Here is a 19,189-nt window from a genome sequence, read left to right as displayed (position 1 = left end):
GCCTATTCCTGTGTTGTACTACTTTGTTCCTATGTTCTATGATTGTCACAAAATGAAAACAAAATAACTGAATTGCCATTGCTTTACAAATTTTGTAAAAATTATTGTTTAATTGAAACATATTAGTGCTAATTCAAAAATATATTGTCAGGTCAGCAGTTTGACAGATCAGAGATATCAAGTGTCCAAAAAGTGGTAGAGATAGAGCTGCACCACATTGGCATACATACGGAACCTATTGCGTTTCTGGATGATAAAAGTGAACAGCATATGAATGGGAAATATAAGGGAACCAAAGATCAATTTTTGCAGGACTCCAGGTAAGAGTGGGCAAAGAAGCAATTGCAAATGATTCTCTACAGTTATTGAATTTCTAAAATGTCAATTAATTTCAATTATTTATGACTTAATTTTTGTATTTCAAATTCTCTTCATTTCCTTCTCCATCCGCTCTCATCTCCAGTAACTGCAAGAAATTCATGGATTTCTTTATCCATGTTCAAGATGATTCATTCAGCTGTCAATCCATTACCTTGACTCCTGTACCTACAGGATCAAACGTTCTCCAAGGCCTCAAACTGGTCTTGAATCTTTATTTCGTTTCTCTCCCATCTCTTTTACCCTCTCTCATTTTGGCCAGGAGTCCTGCTCTTAACAAACTTATATCACAACTCTCTATCCTTGCCCCATGTTTTTATGAACAGTTCACTTTTCACATGTTGTCCTCCTCTCCTTAAAATCTGCTATCACTCTTAACAACAAATAACCGAGCCCATCACCCCAATAAACTACCTACCATCTCATTTCCAATATCTCTTTCTGTTACAAAGTTCTTGAATGCATTGCTGTCTCCCAAATGTACCCAGATCTTTCCCAGAACTCCCTGCATGACTTCTGCAGAACCAGAGTGGTGGCGGAAGATTTGGGAGAGGCGAATATAGGCTTACAAAGCCAGAAGGTTTGTCAAAATTACTGGCCAGCTATTTGGACGATGATGCCCAGAGTGGGGCAGAAAGCAACAGAGTATACAACCATAGGAAAACAGCAGTAAATAGGGTCAAAGAGAGGGAAAAAATGCTATTAGGAAAACTTAATGCTCCCTTATTTGAATGCACATCATATTTGGAATAAAGTAGATTATTTAACCACATAAATACAGGTTAACAGGTATGGTCTTACAGCCATTAAGGAGACATGGTTACAAGGAGGTCAAAGCTGGGAATTAAATATTCAGGGTTTTGTGACTTTTCAAAACATCAGGCAGGATGGAAAGGCTGGTGCAGTAGCATTTGTGGTGCAGGTTAGTTTAGTACAACGGCAAGAAATGATCCTGAATCAGAAGAATTCATAATTCATAAGGCAAGAAATAAAAAAACGAAAGAAGACAATGGAAGGAGTAAGACAACAGGCTCTCCAACAGTAGCTAAATGGTGGGACTGAGAATAAATCAGGAGATAATGAGAGCATGTAACAATCATTGGTGATTTTAGTTTTCACGTAGAATGGGACAGTCGGATTGGCAGAGGAAATTATGACGAAGAATTCCTTGGGGCATTTGGGACAGGGTCATGGAACAACATATTGTGCATCCAGCAAAGGATCAGGCTGTTTTGGACCTGGTGATGTGTAATGAAACAAGTTTAATAAATGGTGCCAGAGTAAAAGATCCTCTCGGAAACAGTGACCATAACATGGTATAATTTAGCTTTTATTGGACATGGAGGAACTTGGTTTGGAAGCAACTGTGCTAACCTTAAATAAGGGTAATTACAAAGAAAATGAGAGCAGATCTGGCTGGAGTGATCTGGGGAAGGAGTTTAGCAGCAAAAAATGGTTGAAGACTATTTAAGAAAAGCTAATTAGTCTGTTATTGCAAAATGGTCAAGTCTATTATAAAGGAAGTAGAGTATATAGAAATACATAATATGATCAAGCAGAGTTAGCATGGCTTCATGAAGGGGAAATCCGACCATAATTTTGTATCATACTGAATTTATATAGAAAATCCTACATCTGAGGAACATTTCAATGGAACGAAGTTGCTCTCAATTAAAAAAGGATGTTCACTAATATGTCTACAGCATTCCCATTGTCACCCTGTGTAAAACTAACAAATCGTTGAAAAAAATGAAAAGAGGAGGAAATCCAGTTATTTGGTTTTTCTGACATTGAAGGTTATGGTGTGCAAGAAAGCTACTGTCTAGCTAGGGAAACCTTTAGTCAGAATAATTGGAGTTTAACTGACTTCAGTGGTTGGATTTAAAAGTGGTTGGATTTAAAAGAGGTTGAGGTCCAGATGAGATTTGAGCAAGTGTGCACCTTCGCACTGCCAATCTCTATGCAATTTCCCACCATAATTCCAAATGAATGAGAAAGGCTCGCTTTGACTGAGATAGACTGCCACCAACAAGCAATAGGTGGCCAAATGAGGCTGGTCAGAATATAATTCAGTCATCTTTTAAGACCCTAGTTGCACATTGACTGGACTAGTCAGCAATGCAGACTATACACGGTGACCTGGAGAACGTCAGAGAGGTAAGTAGCGAGGAGGTGGTTCAAATGAAGGACCATTTCCCATCTTTCAGCTCTACAACTGCTACCAGGGCAGAGCTGGCCTTGCCCTGGAACAGTTGCCCCTCCTCAATCAAACCAAGGGAACATACCATTTTGAAAAAATAAAACTAACTTAACTTCCTGTGTCCCTTGCTGGTTGCACACTCACACTAACAGTTCCCACCAGTCTACTGTGATCGATCAGATGGTAAGCCTGGACTTTAAATGGCTGGTACATTAAAAATTGCAGTGAGGTTGAGATCCAGAACTGGTCCCAACGTTCTGTTGTAATTCTGGATTAAATATTCAGCATGACACTTATGGACATCATTTCCCACTGCAGGTACAGAAGTGTGTTGGGCTGCTATTTAATTATTACATATACTTAAGCGCAAGATTGTCCTACATTTTCTTTTAAAAGTGTCTGCCCTATACAAAAATAAAGAACCAAAATAATATTACTGATTTAATTTTCAATTGACAGCACCAAGACCACTCATGGTCATTGTGTTATTATCATAATACACCTTTAACTCTGCAGTAATGTTTATCTTTATAGCCATATTGTGTTAAAAGAACAGGAAGTCATTATTACAGTTCTGTTTCCTTAAAATAGACTCCGATTGTTCGATATGTCATTCCCGTCGCTTCAACGGTAAAACTTATCTTTTGATAGTTTTTTGTGCATCTGTTCTGATATCTCATTTTGTGGTTCTGCCTTTTTATTCATACTGCTCATAAGCACCTTGAGACATTTTATATAATAACTCCATTTAATGTTGTAAGGAACACAAGATGCTGTTAGAAATAATCTATGACAATAGCTGAAATCAGAGTATCAAATTAACTACACCCTTATACTTGAGTTCAGAACACATACACCATTACGATAAAAAGATCAAAGGTCCAGCTTGAATTGGTCAGTGTGGTTTTAATATCTTGGATTACCTTTATGTGCTCTTGCAGTTGGGCTTCATGTTGTCGTGAGAGCTGCTCATGTTGTCTCTGAAATTCTGCTATTAGAAGCTGACGTTGGATTTGCTGTTTTTGTTTCAGAGCAATGAGTTCTTGTTGTAGTTGCTGTTCTCGTACGTTGGGGTCAGCAGCTGGCACTGGAAATTGATGGTCAAGGCGAAGATCCATTGGTGTACTGGGCTGGACTTGAGAAGGCAATGCTGTGCTTATATCAACTATAAACAAAGAATACAATATAATTAAAAATATTGGAATGCGATGCTGATTTTATCAGCTCCAGAATCATAAAGAAACACACCCACAAATTCAAAATCTCTACTGCTACAGGTATAGGTAATGTCCAGTTTACACAATCTCCGTTGTAAACAGATAAATACAACTGACTTCCTTGATATTCCTGAGTGCCTCTGGTTTTGAGAGTATGCCAGCAAGCAGTACGGTAAATCACAGGGCAGAATACGAACAGGAATACAAAACTAGTTCACTCTGGAACTGGATTCTAGTGAATTTTACACAAGGTAAATTTGTAAATGAATTTGTCTGGATAAACTGAAGAAAAATTGACATGCATGCACACACTTGGGTTGTGCAGAAGCAGTCTGTCTATTTTAGGGGGAGGACTGTTTAAACATTTCTATGTGACAGAAACAAAATGCAGTGTGACTGAAAAGACTAGGAAATTTCTGTGAATGAAGTTAATCAGAAAATAATTTAATCTCTAGAGTGTTCCAACCTATCTTAATGAAGACTTCAATCTTTCCAATAATTATTTCCTCAGGTAATTTGTTTTCATCTTCATTGAAATCTAAAAACTTTTCTTCGATTCCGGGAAGGTTTCAATACATTATAAATCAGCAAATGTAATTCTCTAATTCAAAGAGGGAGGGAAACAAGCTGGTGCTACAAGTTCGATAGGCTGGCATCTGCTACAGGGAAATGTTAGAAACTAATACTAAAGACATTATAACAGGGTATTTCAAAAACTTCACTGTATTCAGGCAGAGTGAACATAGTTTTGTGAAAAGGAAATCATGTTTGACTTTCTAGAGTTCTTTGAAGTAGTAACATGCTGTGGACAAAGCGAAAATGATAGATGTACTGTATTTATACTTCAATTAAGGCATTTGATAGAAGCTGCAAAGTTTATTGTGGAAACTAAATACTCATTGTGCAGGGAATAACATATTGATAGGGACAGAAAATTGACTAGCTAATCAGGACCATTAGGTATAAATGGGTCATTTTCTGGCTAACAAGATGTAACGAGTGAATGGAGTTTTACAATTAATATAAATGACTTGGATGAAGAGACCAAAATTATGGGTGCTAAATTTGCTGATGAAACAAAGATAGATAAGAAAGTAAGTCATAAAGAGATCATAAGAAGGCTACAAAAGTGAGCTAAGATCTGGCAAATGGGGGAGAATGTTGAAAAGTATGAAGCTGTCCTTTTTTTTATTCATTCACTTGTAGGCCAGACCAGGTAAGGATAGCAAACTTTCTTCCCTAAAGGCCATTTTCAGCAGGGACAATAAACATTTTTTAAATGGTCAGAGGGATCTCAGTGTCCCAGTCCTTGGATCGCAGAAGGTTAGCTTGCAAATAAATCAATTAATTAGGAAAGCCAACAATATTATTTATTACAAGAGGAAGGAATTCCAAAAATATATGCAAAAGAGGTTCTGTTTCAATACATAGGGATTTGGTGAGACCACATCTGGAGTACTGTGCACAAATTGATTCAACGTGGTCTTCTTAAACAAGGAAATATATCATTGTATTTAAGGTGGGTTACTAGACTAATGCCTCAAATAGACAGGTGTCTTATGAGTAAGGTTGGATTGACTAGGCTTGTATCTAGAGTTTGGAAAATGAAGAGGCAACTTGATTGAAACAAGATGGTCCTAAGGGGATTTGACAAAGTAGTTGTGGAAAAAATGTTTTCTCCTCTGGAGCTTCTAGAACTAGAGGTCACAATTGACAAAACAAGGGGTCACCCATTTAAGAGATGAGAAATCTTCTCACAGAAGCTGTAAAAGGTGGTGGTAGCAGATTCCTTGAATGTTTAAGGCAGAAGATGATAGATGTTTGACAAGTTGAGTGATGATGAGTTTCACGGGTAGACAAGAATGTAGAGTAAATAGATCAGCCATGATCTTCATGAATAACAGAGCAACTCTTGGGCTGAGAGGTTAATGCCTACTTCTATTTCATATGATCAAAACCTCACAACAACAGTGACAACAGAATAGTTAATTATTGCTGAAAGAGTATTGAAAAAATAACCTTGCCACTAATTAGATATACAGAAACATTGAATGTTCTTAAAGTGTTAATGTGGAAATGACAGATGATGCAAATTTGATATCCAACTGGATCTCAAAATTGAAAGTCTATTAAAAAAAAGTTTCAGTAGAGAACAACTCAGCTCTGTTTAAAACTTGCAAGAAAATAATTGCACTGTGGATGTGAAACGATAACAAAGTGCAGGTGAAACTCTAACTCTCACAGCATCTTGAGAGAAAAGAACTGACTTATGGTTCAAGGCCAATAGTCCTTTATCAGAAATCAAGAAAAAAAAATTGGCATAGTAGGAAACAGTGGATGGACTGCTGCAATGCAATCATGTTGACCTGAGGAATGTTAGCATTAGGTATGGCTAAAACATCCTTGATAATCAGACAATTTATCTTCATCACGCTAATATGGTGGGGACGGGTGTACTTACAACATTTAAATGGCATCTGGATAGGCAAGAAAATAAGAAGGATTTAAAAGGATATAGGTTAAATGCTGGCAAATGGGACTAGGTAAAAATAGGATATCTAGTCCGCACGGGTGAGTTGGACTGAAGGGTCTGTTTCCTTGCTGCATTGTGGAGGTGCTGGTGTTGGACTGTGGGGGATAAAGTCAAAACTCATACAACATCGGATTATAGTCCAACACATTTATTTGAAACCGCAAGCATTCGGAGTCCCTGTTCCTTCCTCAGGCATCTAGTGTGAGAGAATACATCAGACACAGAATTTATAGTAAAAAATCAAAGGATTATTTCAAATAAACCTGTTGGATTATAACCTGGTGTTGTGTGATTTTTTTACTCTGTCCATGCTAATTGACTCTATGACAATTGTGAGAGACTTTTGATCTCTCTCAAGGAAGTTGAAAGTTATTGGGTGGGGGACAGGAAAATGGAGTTCAGGTCACAATCATATCCGATATGACCATGGGGAACTTGAATAGGCAAATGGCACACTTCCGACCCTTTATTTATGATTTTAAGGGGACTCAAATCTGTTCGACACAGAGGAAGGCAATTTTTAAAAACAACCATTATCAACAAATCTACTTTCTGAGGAAAACAACATTTCAGTCTTGCAAATATATATTGAGTGCATTTACTAGAAAATGTACAGAACAATAACACTACTCTACATACATTTATCAATGGATTAAGAATGAGCTTATTATTCAAAGATATTCAAGTTGTTGAACACAAGATAATCGCACACTAACCAAGGTTAAGAAAGCAATTCAATTTTTTGAATTTGCATTTGAAGCATAATTAATGTCAAAAAAAAATGTTTGACCTTTCAAGGTTCATATATGACTCAATACAATTGAAGATCTTCCATTCCCTCAATGGAACAAAGTACGTTGAAGAGAACCTGCCACTGTTGAAAATATTAGTACGGTGGAGATTGTTGTGGGATAAAGAGAACTGCTTACGTTTATGCCCATTTCATCTGCTGTTTAATTGTAAAATTTGTTTATTTGTAACATCTTCTTTCACTATTGATTCTCATTCCAATGAACTGTTAGCAGGAAGAGCAGAGGTACTGACAAGGAAATGTTTTTTTAAATGGAAATATACACATGTCCTATGGCATGACTATTCTGAGGGGGGCATTCTAACACTTGGTGGGTTAACCAAAACATGCAGTTGCATTCAGATAGCATCTGAGCATTCTTGGGCTGAGGACAAGGGTTTAACAATCATCAGCAATGCTAGATCATGGGATTGTTAACCATAAGCTTGCTGTCTTTATTCAGTATGCACGTCAAGTCATTTCAAATACGAAACTCAGTGAAATTTTATCACCAAAACGTATGTGTTCTTGTTTGTGGTGGTGGTTAGGGTGGGGGATCCATTATTGACCCTTTAAGCAGCCCAGGAATAAGTGCAGTCTCCCACCGTAAAATCATTCCTAGGATGTGGATAATGCTAAGCAGGAAGCATTTACTGGCCATTTATTGAGCACGTTCAGAGTCAAGTGTTTGATTCTTCTGTGGGCTAAAACTACATGTATTTCTCTTCTTAAGAGGCTATTAGTCAACTTTTGTTTTTACAGCAACCAGCACTCTCCAGTCATTTTTCCTGTCTATCCATAATTTAGTGAAGTTGCAATCTCTTGGTTCTTCAGCTGGTGTCAAAATCACTGCACAACTATTGCCATAAACATTCTGTTTCACTATATGCTCGAGGGGAACAGTTTATTTTAAAATATAGGAACAGGACTCATGGTTTACTACATTATTCCACAGATTCTGTGGGCACTTAGACTGCAAATTGCAATCATCAATCTAAGCAGCTCAGCTGCCTCCACAGGGCACCCAGGATCTGTGTGAGTACAGTATGTAGCAGCAATACTTCTCAATCAGACTCAAGAAACCTCACTAAGCCAAAGAGGGCTAAATCTCTGCGCAAGCACTCTTAACACTTTAAAAATCTGAAATCTGACCTCAAGCCATCTTCAAATCTCCCAAATTTATTTAGGTTTTAAAAGAATTGGTACAGCAGTAAACAGCTTAACCTAAAGAGGCAATTAGCCATTTAAATACTTTAATGATGCTGGCAGATTCTGATTTCATTTGGTTTTTGGGTTTAATAACATCCCTCTCTGGATAGGGGATCGGACTTTCACTATTTCCAGAGATGGGGAGGATGGGACAATAGAGGCATTTGATAACAAATGTGAGAATTTTACAAACAAGCCAGGACAGAGATGATAGGGGAAATGTGAGTTAAGACCTGCACATTATGGGATAACCTCAAGTTTACAGACAGTACAACATAGGAGACCAACCAGGAATGTGTTGTAAAATTAACATTTTTAAGAAAAACAAGTTTCAACATATGAGCTAAGTCAAGATCAAAGGTGGGCAAAACAGTGGAAGTCTTAGAGCTGGTGTGGGCCAAATATGACACCAAGACTTCAAACAGTCTGGTTCAATTTCAGGTAATTGCTAGTGATAGGTGTTAAGGAACAATGGACGGCACGGTGGCTCAGTGGTTAGCAGTGCTGCCTCACAGCACCAGGGTCCCAGGTTCGATTCTAGCCTCGGGTGACTGGCTGTGTGGAGTTTGCACATTCTCCCCGTGTCTGCGTGGGTTTCCTCCAGGTGCTCCGGTTTCCTCCCACCGTCACAAAGATGTGCAGGCCAGGTTAATTGGCCATGCTAAATTGCCCATAGTGTTAGGTGCATTAGTCAGAGGGAAATGGGTCTGGGTGGGTTACTCTTTGGAGGGTCAGTGTGGACTTGGTGGGCCGAAGGGCCTGTTTCCACACTGTAGAGAATCTAATCTAAACGTTTGTGGTGAGGTCCAAAACAATGTGCTTTTTTAATCTTTCATCATTGAACTGGAGAGAACTTGACTCATTTGGTATGGAATGTCAACAAACAGTGCGACAATTTAAACACAATGGAGAAGTCGATAAAGTGTGGCACAGGAAAAAGCACAGCAAGTTAGGCAACACCTGAGGAGCAAGACAATTGACATTTTGGGATTAACTTTCATCAGGACTGGGGAGAGGAAAGAGGGTTGGGAAATAATGGGGGAGGGGTGGGGCTTGGGGAAATAGGTGGGCAAAGGTAGGAGGTGACTGTGATAAATTGCTGGGAAGCGTGGAGTGGATAGGTAGGAAGAAAGATGCACAGGTAGGTCAGGTCAAGAGGGTGGAGCTGAGTCAGAGGGTTGGATCTGGGATAGGGTGGGGGGAGGTGAGATTGTAAATTGTGAATTCAATGTTTAGTCCATGTGGTTGTAGGCTACCGAGGCAGAAGACAATGTGTTCCTCCTCTAGTTTAGGCAGAGGAGGAGACCCAGAATAAACATGCCATGGGGGAACTGGGAGGGGGAGTTGAAATAGATGGCTTTAGGAAGGTGGGGTTGGTAAGTGCATACAGACCAGAGATGTTCCTGAAATGTTCCAGAAGTTTGCGCTATGTCTCTTCGATGTAGAGGAGACCACTTCGAAAGCAACGGATGCAGTAAATGAGGTTTGAGGAAATGCAAGTAAATCTCTGCTGGATTTGGAATGATCCTTTGGGGCTTTGGATAGAGGTGAGGGGGGAGGTGTGGGCGCAGGGTTTGTGCCTCTTATGGCAGCAGAGAAAGGTGCCAAGTGTGAAGAGGGATTTGGTGGGGAGTGTGGACCTAATCAGAGAGGCACCGAGGGTACAGTCCCTATGGAATGCAGATAGGGGTTGGGAGGGAAATCAAGGTGAAGAAGTCAAAGAAAAATGATGGTAAAGTGGAGTTGAGTGTCGTCAGTATACAAGTGAAAACCAAGATGTATTTTCCAAATGATGCTATCAAACAACAAATAAGAGGAGCACAGGGATAGATCCTTAAGACACACCAGATTCGAAGTGGAGGAGCAGGATGAGAAGCCCTTACAGCAGACTTTCTGGCTGGAACCAGACGAATGCAGTCCCATCTAGTTGGATAACAGTGGAGAAGGTCAATTAGAGTCATAGAGACGTACAGCACGGAAACAGACCCTTCGGTCCAACTCGTCCATGCCGACCAGATATCCCAACCCAATCTAGTCCCACCTGCCAGTACCCGGCCCATATCCCTCCAAACCCTTCCTATTTATATAGCTATCCAGATGCCTTTTAAATGTTGTAATTGTACCAGCCTCCACCACTTCCTCTGGCAGCTCATTCCACACATGTAACACTCTCTCCGTGAAAAGATTGCCCTTTAGGTCTCTTTTATATCTTTTCTCTTTCACTCTAAACCTATGCCCTCTAGTTCTGGAATCCCCAACCCAGTGAAAAGTGTCTATTTATCCTATCCATGCCCCTCATGACTTTATCAACATCTGTAAGGTCACCCTCTGATGCTCCCGGGAAAACAGCCGTAGCCTGTTAACCTCTCCCTATAGCTCAAATCCTCCAACCCTGGCAACATCCTCGTAAACCTTTTCTGAACTCTTTCAAGTTTCACAACATCTTTCCGATAGGAAGGAGACCAGAACTGCAAGCAATATTCCAACAGTGGCTTAACCAATGTCCTGTACAGCTGCAACATGACCTCCCAACTCCTGTACTCAATACTCTGACCAATAAAGGAAAGCATACCAAATGCCTTCTTCACTAGGAGAAAGTGAGGTCTTCAGATGCTGGAGACCAGAGTTGAAAAATGTGGTGCTGGAAAAACACTTCACTATCCTTCTTCACTATCCTATCTACCTGCGATTCCACTTTCAAGGAGCTATGAACCTGCACTCCAAGGTGTCTTTGTTCAGCAAAACTCCCTGGGACCTTACCATTAAGTGTATAAGTCCTGCTAAGTTTTGCTTTTCTAAAATGCAACACCTCACATTTATCTAAATTAAACTCCATCTGCCACTCCTCAGCCCACTGGCCAATCTGGTCAAGATCTTGTTGTAATCTGAGGTAACCTTCTTCGCTGTCCACTACACCTCAAATTTTAGTGTCAGCTGCAAACTTACTAACTCTACCTCTTATGCTCACATCCAAATCATTTACATAAATGATGAAAAGTAGAGGACCCAGCACCGACTCTTGTGGCCCTTCACTGGTCACAGGCCTCCAGTCTGAAAAACAACCCTCCACCACCACCCTCTGTCTTCTACCTTTGAGCCAGTTCTGTATCCAAATGGCTAGTTCTCCCTGTATTCCATGAGATCTAACCTTGCTCACCAGTCTCCCATAGGGAACCTTGTCAAACGCCTTACTGAAGTTCATATAGATCACACCTACTGCTCTGCCCTCATCAATCCTCTGTGTTACTTCTACAAAAACTCAATCAAGTTTGTGAGACATGATTTCCCATGCATAAAGCCATGTTGACTATCCCTAATCACTCCTTGCCTTTCCAAATGCATGTATATCCCTGTCCCTCATGATTCCCTCCAACAACTTGCCCACCACTGATGTGAGGCTCACTGATCTATAGTTTCCTGGCTTGTTCTTACCACCCTTCTAAACAGTGGCACCACGTTAGCCAACCTCCAGTCTTCTGGCATCTCACCTGTGACTATCGATGATACAAATATCTCAGTAAGAGGCCCAGCAATCACTTCCCTATCTTCCTGCAGAGTTCTAGGGTACACCTGATCAGGTCCTGGGGATTTATCTTCTTTTATGCGTGACATCCAGCACTTCCTCTTCTGTAATATGGACATTGACCAACTTAGCAATGGCTGCCAATGGTCTACCCATATTGGATTCTTTAGCACCACAAAAACAAACAATACACCTTCAAATTTCGAGGCTCCAGCCAATACCAAAATTTATTTTTTAAATATCTTGCATATCCATGGAATTTTACACCAGAAATGACATGCATTCCTTTTGTAGTTCATTATGGCACAATTTATATTTAAGACAATTTAGGAACTTTTGAATGTGTTTTTTAGGGATGCAGATAAACAGATTTGATTTTGAAAAATAAATGCTCGACATTTTGAAATTCTCACATGATACTGTCATTAGACAGTAGTACAGATTTGCTGAAACATAAAACATTTTAAAAAATCATATTCACCGATGACACCTGGTAAAAATGCACTTAATAGGCAGTAGAGATTCAAATCCTTTACCTACATAATGCATGTCGTAAGAAAATCAGTACAGATATTCAACTCGGCACAATCAAATTTACAAAAGTTGTAAAATCTGCTATCTAAATATAAAAATGACAGAACTAAAATGAAAAAAAAATGAAAAGACAATCCAGTATATCCCGCCAAAGACTTGAATGATTTTTTAAAAAAAAGTGTATGGAATCTTTGTGTGATAACACCTGTTTTCTATTTCCACTTGCTATTTTGTCATCAGTTTCACAAAAAGTAAACAGGATGTGGACTACAAAGGACCAATGTACTGAGAATTCAAAATCAGCCTCCCAGAACAAAGAATTTATCATTACATACTGAACAAATGACTGCTTTCACAAACAACAGAAATATTTTTCATGAAAATGTGGCTATATCACTGCTGGAATAGTTTTATAACCTAAATGCTCATGACCAATTTCCCCTCTAACCCACATGAAGAGTGCCACCCTATACTGTTACCAAATCATTCTGTTGACAGTAACTTAACATTTAAAACCCTGAACAGTAATGCACGTTTCAAAATTCAGCCAAATGTCAGTGATTTCAGAGCACACACTATATCAGAAATATGTTGGATTCACAATGTACAATCTCAACTGTTATGCAGACTTTTGAGAGAGGATATTTGCCCATTCGTGCTTATTCGCAGTCTGCAGTGTTAAGTGCCCTGTTTGGAAATGATCCATCAAGGCTAAACCACCCAAAAACATTTTTCCTTATGGGCGACTAAAAGAACAGAAGAGAGGATGAGGGAAAATATGCATGGAGATATAGATTTTCCTACCCTAATTGAATTGAAGTTTGCAAACATTAGATTAAAATGCAAGATCCTCTTTAATAATTATTGCATGTGAATATCTGAATGTTTCCTGCGATTTACAAGCACTGGTCAATTTCTCGCACATGACATTAGAATCCTTATGCTACACCTAAATGAACTAACTAAAGCATCCAATAACTTTGGAACAGCAACTCTCCACTTCAATGGAATTAGATAGTGAGATCTTGTGGCAGCATTCCTACATTTGAGCCAAATCTGGGTTCAACTCCCACGCTGAAATTTCATGGGAGGATCTTTGATACTAGGTTTCAACAGGCTGATATACAGACTGGGAAACATTCAGACACCTAACCCTAATCCTATTGTACTGTCAGTGTGGAGGTGTGCAATGTACAGTTGCTGACATTTACCCAGATATGGCAGGCAAGGGAAAAATTGGTGCCAAGCTTGTTGGGTAGAGTTCTGAACAGCTTACCGAACGGATGAAAGTTCCTGTTCTGCCAGGGCCAGCAGTGGATGCCAGGTGTACAGACAACGCTAGCCTGGTCCAAGGTTTATACGCAGATTAAAACAGTCTCAGCTATTTGGAAGAATGCACAGCACTGCAGGAAGAAAGTCAACATCTTTCTCCACTCTGATAGCCTAAGAGATACCATCTTCTTTCCAATACTCTATTTGCTACTCTAACCAGTTCCCACCCAGGCTCATTGATACAAACTGGTATATTTTTAAAGATGATATATACATTCACTGAGATGGGAAGTGTCAATATTGCAGAATGGATATCTTTCTTACTTTTGTGAAGGATTAACAACTGTGGAAATCATATATCAAGTTCTTTTTTGCTACTGCTGTATTATTGTTCCAGTATACCAATGGTTCTGGTGGTTTTTATTTCTCCTCATACACTCTCACTAGTGTCTGCAATATCTTTCCCACTACCCCAACCTCCAACACATTGACCTTGCATGCCTTCTGTGCTGCCTACTCACTTGCTCAAGACCTTTCCTACCTACACTAACAGTAATAACATATGTAGTCCTTAATACCTATCGTGCTCCATGACTAACGCAGACCACAATATGGCAGAAAGAGTTGAGATGAGTGGCTTTCAGCCAGCCAATTGGCTTCTCACACTTTTTAAGAAGATTTTGACCTGGACCACACCAACCAAGACTGCTGTCAGAGGCTGCCCTTAGTTTAATGTGCTGGGAACCCGGTGTGAAGGCTATTCGTTCCAACTTGACTGGGGCCTGCTGACAACTATGACAATCTTCCTGGCATTGTGCCTGCATTAAATGGCAAAACAAGACAGTAGTAATATGATTCCGGTATCTCTAGCTAAGAGGGCAATGCATAAAAAGGCAAGGCAATGCAAGGCAGGGATGCTGGGAGCACTAGGTAGGGTCAATGTGAGTGAATATATGATATTGAACAATGAGCCCAATGATGCAGCCTGTTCCAGTAGTCTGTGTGTAGGGTGCACATCCCTGACTGCACAGTGTCCTTGCAGCAGTAATACAATTATAGAGTTACCTGTGCAGTTCAAGGTACAGCAATGAAATGCAACAGCATCCTGTAAGAGGATTGGGGATGAGTATTCTTAGAGGCTGGCATATGTCGGAGGCGAATTTCCATGGACATGGGTGATACCCATGTGGCTGGTACCCATGGAGCATGCCCTGAGGTATTGCTGCCTAATTTCCAACACGGAGGCTGTTCAGAGAAAGTGGTGAGTTGAATCTGAGAGGTATTCGCTTTGATTTTGTCATCAAGTTTTCTTAATGTCGAGCTTATTTGGAGAGCTTGTTCAGATGGGAGTCTTCATATTAAAGAGGGGAGTTGTGACGTTAACAAAGAGTTTAAACAAGCGTAAACTAGAATCTTGCTGCTGCCCAGCAAGACTCCTGCCATACCGCTTGTGAAAAGTGTAAAAGATGGTGCAAGAGTCTCTTGACATTGAGATGGTCCTCAATGCACTTACCAAACATCATGCAATAACCCATGTCGCTCAGACCTTTACAAGAACCTGCCCCATTAATTCATTTGCTGTTCCTTTAAAATCATTTTTAAAATTCGTTAATAATTTTATTTCAATACTTGCCAGAATCAACATTATGTTTTGAGAGGAGGAACAAGGATGAAAACAGCAAACAAGGGGGCAAATCTCCAGTAGAATTTGACTGCTTTATGTAGCAGCAGGGATCCCACTGCACCAATTGGTTCAGGAATTCCTTCTCAAAACTCAAAGGTACGAGGAAAAACAGTAACAAAGCTTGATTCTTAGCAATAATCCTCCTCATGTCATTAATCCAAAGTTAAGCTGTTCATTTTAAAAAGTATTCCATTCTCTACCAGCATGATCAATAAATGCTATTGATTGAACTAAGCAATTATATCCAGCCTGTTCAGATGTTAAAAAAAAACCCACCTAAATAACACAATACAATGCACCTGAAAAATGATTACAGCTTTAAGCAATAAACTTCATTCTGGACCTCTGCACTGATAATGTGGAACTGATAACATACAGAAAGGAGTCAAAGTAGAAGGTCAATTAATGTTGGGGGTGAGATTTGCAGATGACCAGGCCTTGATGGCCAGCACAACAGATCTACAAAGTTTAAGTATCTAAAATAAATGAACTTGTGAAGGTTTATGGAATGAAAATTAATGTCAAAAAGATGACAGTTATAAAAATTGGAAGTAATAATAACAGGAAAGCAGAGGTCAAGCTAAATAAACAACAGCTGGAACAGGTATCACAATGAAAGTACCTGAGAAGCATCTTGTCAGAAGATGATTACTGTCAATGAAATCAGAGATAGATTAGCAATAGCAAAGAATATATCCCCCAACCAGAACTGCTCAGTATGAGTGAGTAGAAAATGTAAAGATCTATCAAGCTTGCGACTTGGGAGTTGTATACGGCTGAATTGCAAAGCAATCTGAGAAAAGCAAACAGTCAAAAGATTAGAAATTATGAAATGTGGAGGGGATCAGTTGGAAGGAAAACAAGAACAATGAAGAAATTCCAAAGATTTTGGAGGAGGAAGAATTGTTTGTAAATATCATCAAGAAAAGGCAAAGGTTGGGCAGACCATATTTAAAGCATGGGAATTGCTGACGGTAGTGACCGAAGGAAATCAGAGGAATGTAAATTAGAGGGATGTAAATCAAAAGGGAGAACAAAATGTTTATAGTAAGCAGCTTAAAATTGAAAATGGGAGGCCCCTATGAGCAACTGATGAATTAAATACAAGTCAACAAGGCCTGGAGAAATGAACAGAGGATATGTCTTTAAGCAGTTTAATACTACGGCATCTATAGGAAAAATAGAGATAGATTGCAATTTATAGCCACATTTTAAATTTGACTTTGCAAGATTTTACCCCTTACAGGTGGAATACCCCAAACACGGATGAAATGTACCAAATATGCCATTTAGATCTATTTATTTTGTTTATGCAGCATGTAGTGTTCTTAGACCGTACTCCAAAACTTCAGGAATACAAAACCACAAAGGGACATGTTCCATTTCAAACTAACATCTATACAGCTGCCTTTGCAAGGCAATAGTTAAATGATCTTATTTAAGCGTGAGAGAGGTAAGCCTTCAAATTCTTGTGATTTACACTGTTTCAGGTACTCCACTGTGCTACTTATCAGAAAGACTACAGCAGATTGAATCAGGTCAACAGAAAGTACTGCAGTAACCAAATGCTGACATGATTTGTAATATTTAATCAGCATAACAAACAAGTATCACATAACTGATAACTGTATATCTTTCTTACAAAGGTTAAGAAAACATTTCAATCAATGACTCAAATTGTTATGAAAAGTGGCTAAAGAAAACTCTCAATTTGTTTCTCAGATGCTGAATGACCTTTATCTTGCCAGGTTGTACTTTTTATTCAATAATTTCTACCTACTGTATATGGACATTGGTACTTACTGATTATGGGCAAGTGGCATTATGTCTGTGCACCAGCAATGTAGTTGTTATCACAAGTTGTTTGACAAATTTTCTATGAAGTTTCCTAAGGCAAAATGAATTTGAAGCTTAAGCTCTGCAGTGTCTTCCTCTTAACATTAGAAAATCATGGCAGCTGTGCAAGAAATTGGGGTGACCACAATTTAATTGATACACTTAAGTAGCATTTTAACACAATACTGATATTCTTTTACGGTTTTCACAAACAGAAAAACAAAAAGTCATTCATACATTCTAGAATAGTATCTTAAGATTGTTTTACGATCCAGGTTTGAGTAAGTGATTGAATCACTTACAAGTTACTCAATCAACATAGGTTTGTTATACTTGGATATTTTACGATGGTATTTAACGCATTTTGGCAGGGCAATGTAATACACGACTGGAGACAATTTCATGTCATCAGGGCCAGGTTTTATTTTTTAAAATTGCTGTTTATTTTTTAAGCGTTGACATGTGCTATAAATAGAAGCATGTTTTACTCTAAACTGTTTTAAAACAATCTCACTAACCCACGTAACAATATTTGTGTCACAGCTATTTCTTAGTGTCCACAATGTAAGAGGGACTCGAGCTCTAAAAATGATCCAAAGGACAATCCTTTCACTTTTTACCAGAACGAATTTAGGATTGTAATCCTAAATAAGATGAGAACACTTTAAAAAATCTTTTCCTCTACATAGGAGGGGAAAACATTTCCTAACATAAATCAATTTACAGTAACGCAATCTGCATTAATAAAAAGAGTTGGTTCCCAGACCCCATTCTACATTCAATGTAATGAAACATTGCTTTAACAACAGATGAGGATAGGTACAATGAATATCAATTGACATTGGATTTCATTCTCTGATTGGGAATTTAATACACCTACACAATCTCAGGCAAAATGGCTTGTTGCTTATAATCTACTTATTCTCAAAGTATTTCAAGAACTCTACAAAAGTTTTCAAATATTCCACTCAAAGGCATATATGCCAACACATTTCATACATTCAGCAGATTAGGTAGCTCTCAAGTAGCTATATTAATATACCAAAATCAATGCTGGTCCAGACACCTGCCTCTCACTTTTGTTACAAGATAAATTGTGCATTATGAGACAGATTTTTTTTGTTGTACCAGGAATGTCTAACTCGAGGATTCAATGGCATTCATCTTCTAATAGTAGAAAGATTGATCTGTGCCACTTCCAGATTCAGAGATAACTGGGGGGTTTGGGGTCAAGCTGGGCAAACTGTGACTCTTCTACATCGTTATCAATGCCACATAAAAATAATATAGAAATAGGCACCACTGTCTAAAGTCAGAGGTGGATACTACAGATGCTGGAGATTAGAGTCAAGATTAGAGGGGTGCTGGAAAAGTACAGCAGGTCAGGCAGCATCCAAGAGCAGGAAAATCGACGTTTCTGGCAAAAGCCCTTCATCAGGAATGAGGCTGGAAGCCTCTGGGGTGGAGAGATTAAAAAGAAATCTTTTTAATCTCTCGACCCCCAAGGCTCCCAGCCTCATTCCTGATGAATGGCTTTTGCCAGAAACGTCGATTTTCCCGCCTCCTCGGATGCTGCCTGATCTGCTGTGCTTTTCTAGTACCACTCTAATCACCACTGTCTAAAGCCAGAACTTCCTTTCCACAACAGAAAGCCACACAGCTGCCTCACAGCGCCAGGGACCCAGGTTCGATTCCGTCTCGGGCAACTATCTGTGTGGAGTTTGTACATTCTCCCCATGTCTGCATGCGTTTCCTCCAAGTGCTCTGGTTTCCTCCCACAATCCAAAGATGTGGAGGTCAGGTGAATTGGCCATTCTAAATTGCCCATTGTGTCAGGTGCATTAATCAGAGGGAAATGGGTCTGGGTGGGTTACTCTTCGGAGGGTCGGTGTGGACTTGTTGGGCTGAAGGTCCTGTTTCCACACTGTAGAGAACCTAATCTAATCTAATCATAATCTGGAATATAGAGGACAAATGCAGATCAGTGGCCTACTACATTTTCAGTCAACATTA

The 19,189-nt window shown here is 39.3% G+C and overlaps 1 protein-coding gene across 12 annotated transcripts in view; it reads right to left on the bottom strand.

Moving 5' to 3' along the window:
* The window catches only part of hdac4 (histone deacetylase 4), a 528,171-nt gene that overhangs the window by 215,072 nt on the left and 293,910 nt on the right, over positions 1-19,189 (bottom strand). For all 12 annotated transcript variants that reach the window (XM_087988782.1, XM_087988780.1, XM_087988779.1 and 9 more), the window contains one exon: positions 3,502-3,743. In XM_087988782.1, the coding sequence (XP_087844908.1) occupies positions 3,502-3,743 (242 nt within the window). The remainder of the gene's footprint in view (positions 1-3,501; positions 3,744-19,189) is intronic.

The sequence above is a fragment of the Chiloscyllium plagiosum genome, unplaced genomic scaffold (genome assembly GCF_037043375.1).
Source record: "Chiloscyllium plagiosum isolate Xiang-an unplaced genomic scaffold, Cpla_swu_hap1 HiC_scaffold_7, whole genome shotgun sequence".
Taxonomy (NCBI): domain Eukaryota; kingdom Metazoa; phylum Chordata; class Chondrichthyes; order Orectolobiformes; family Hemiscylliidae; genus Chiloscyllium; species Chiloscyllium plagiosum.
This window is presented reverse-complemented; position numbering and strand designations above follow the sequence as displayed.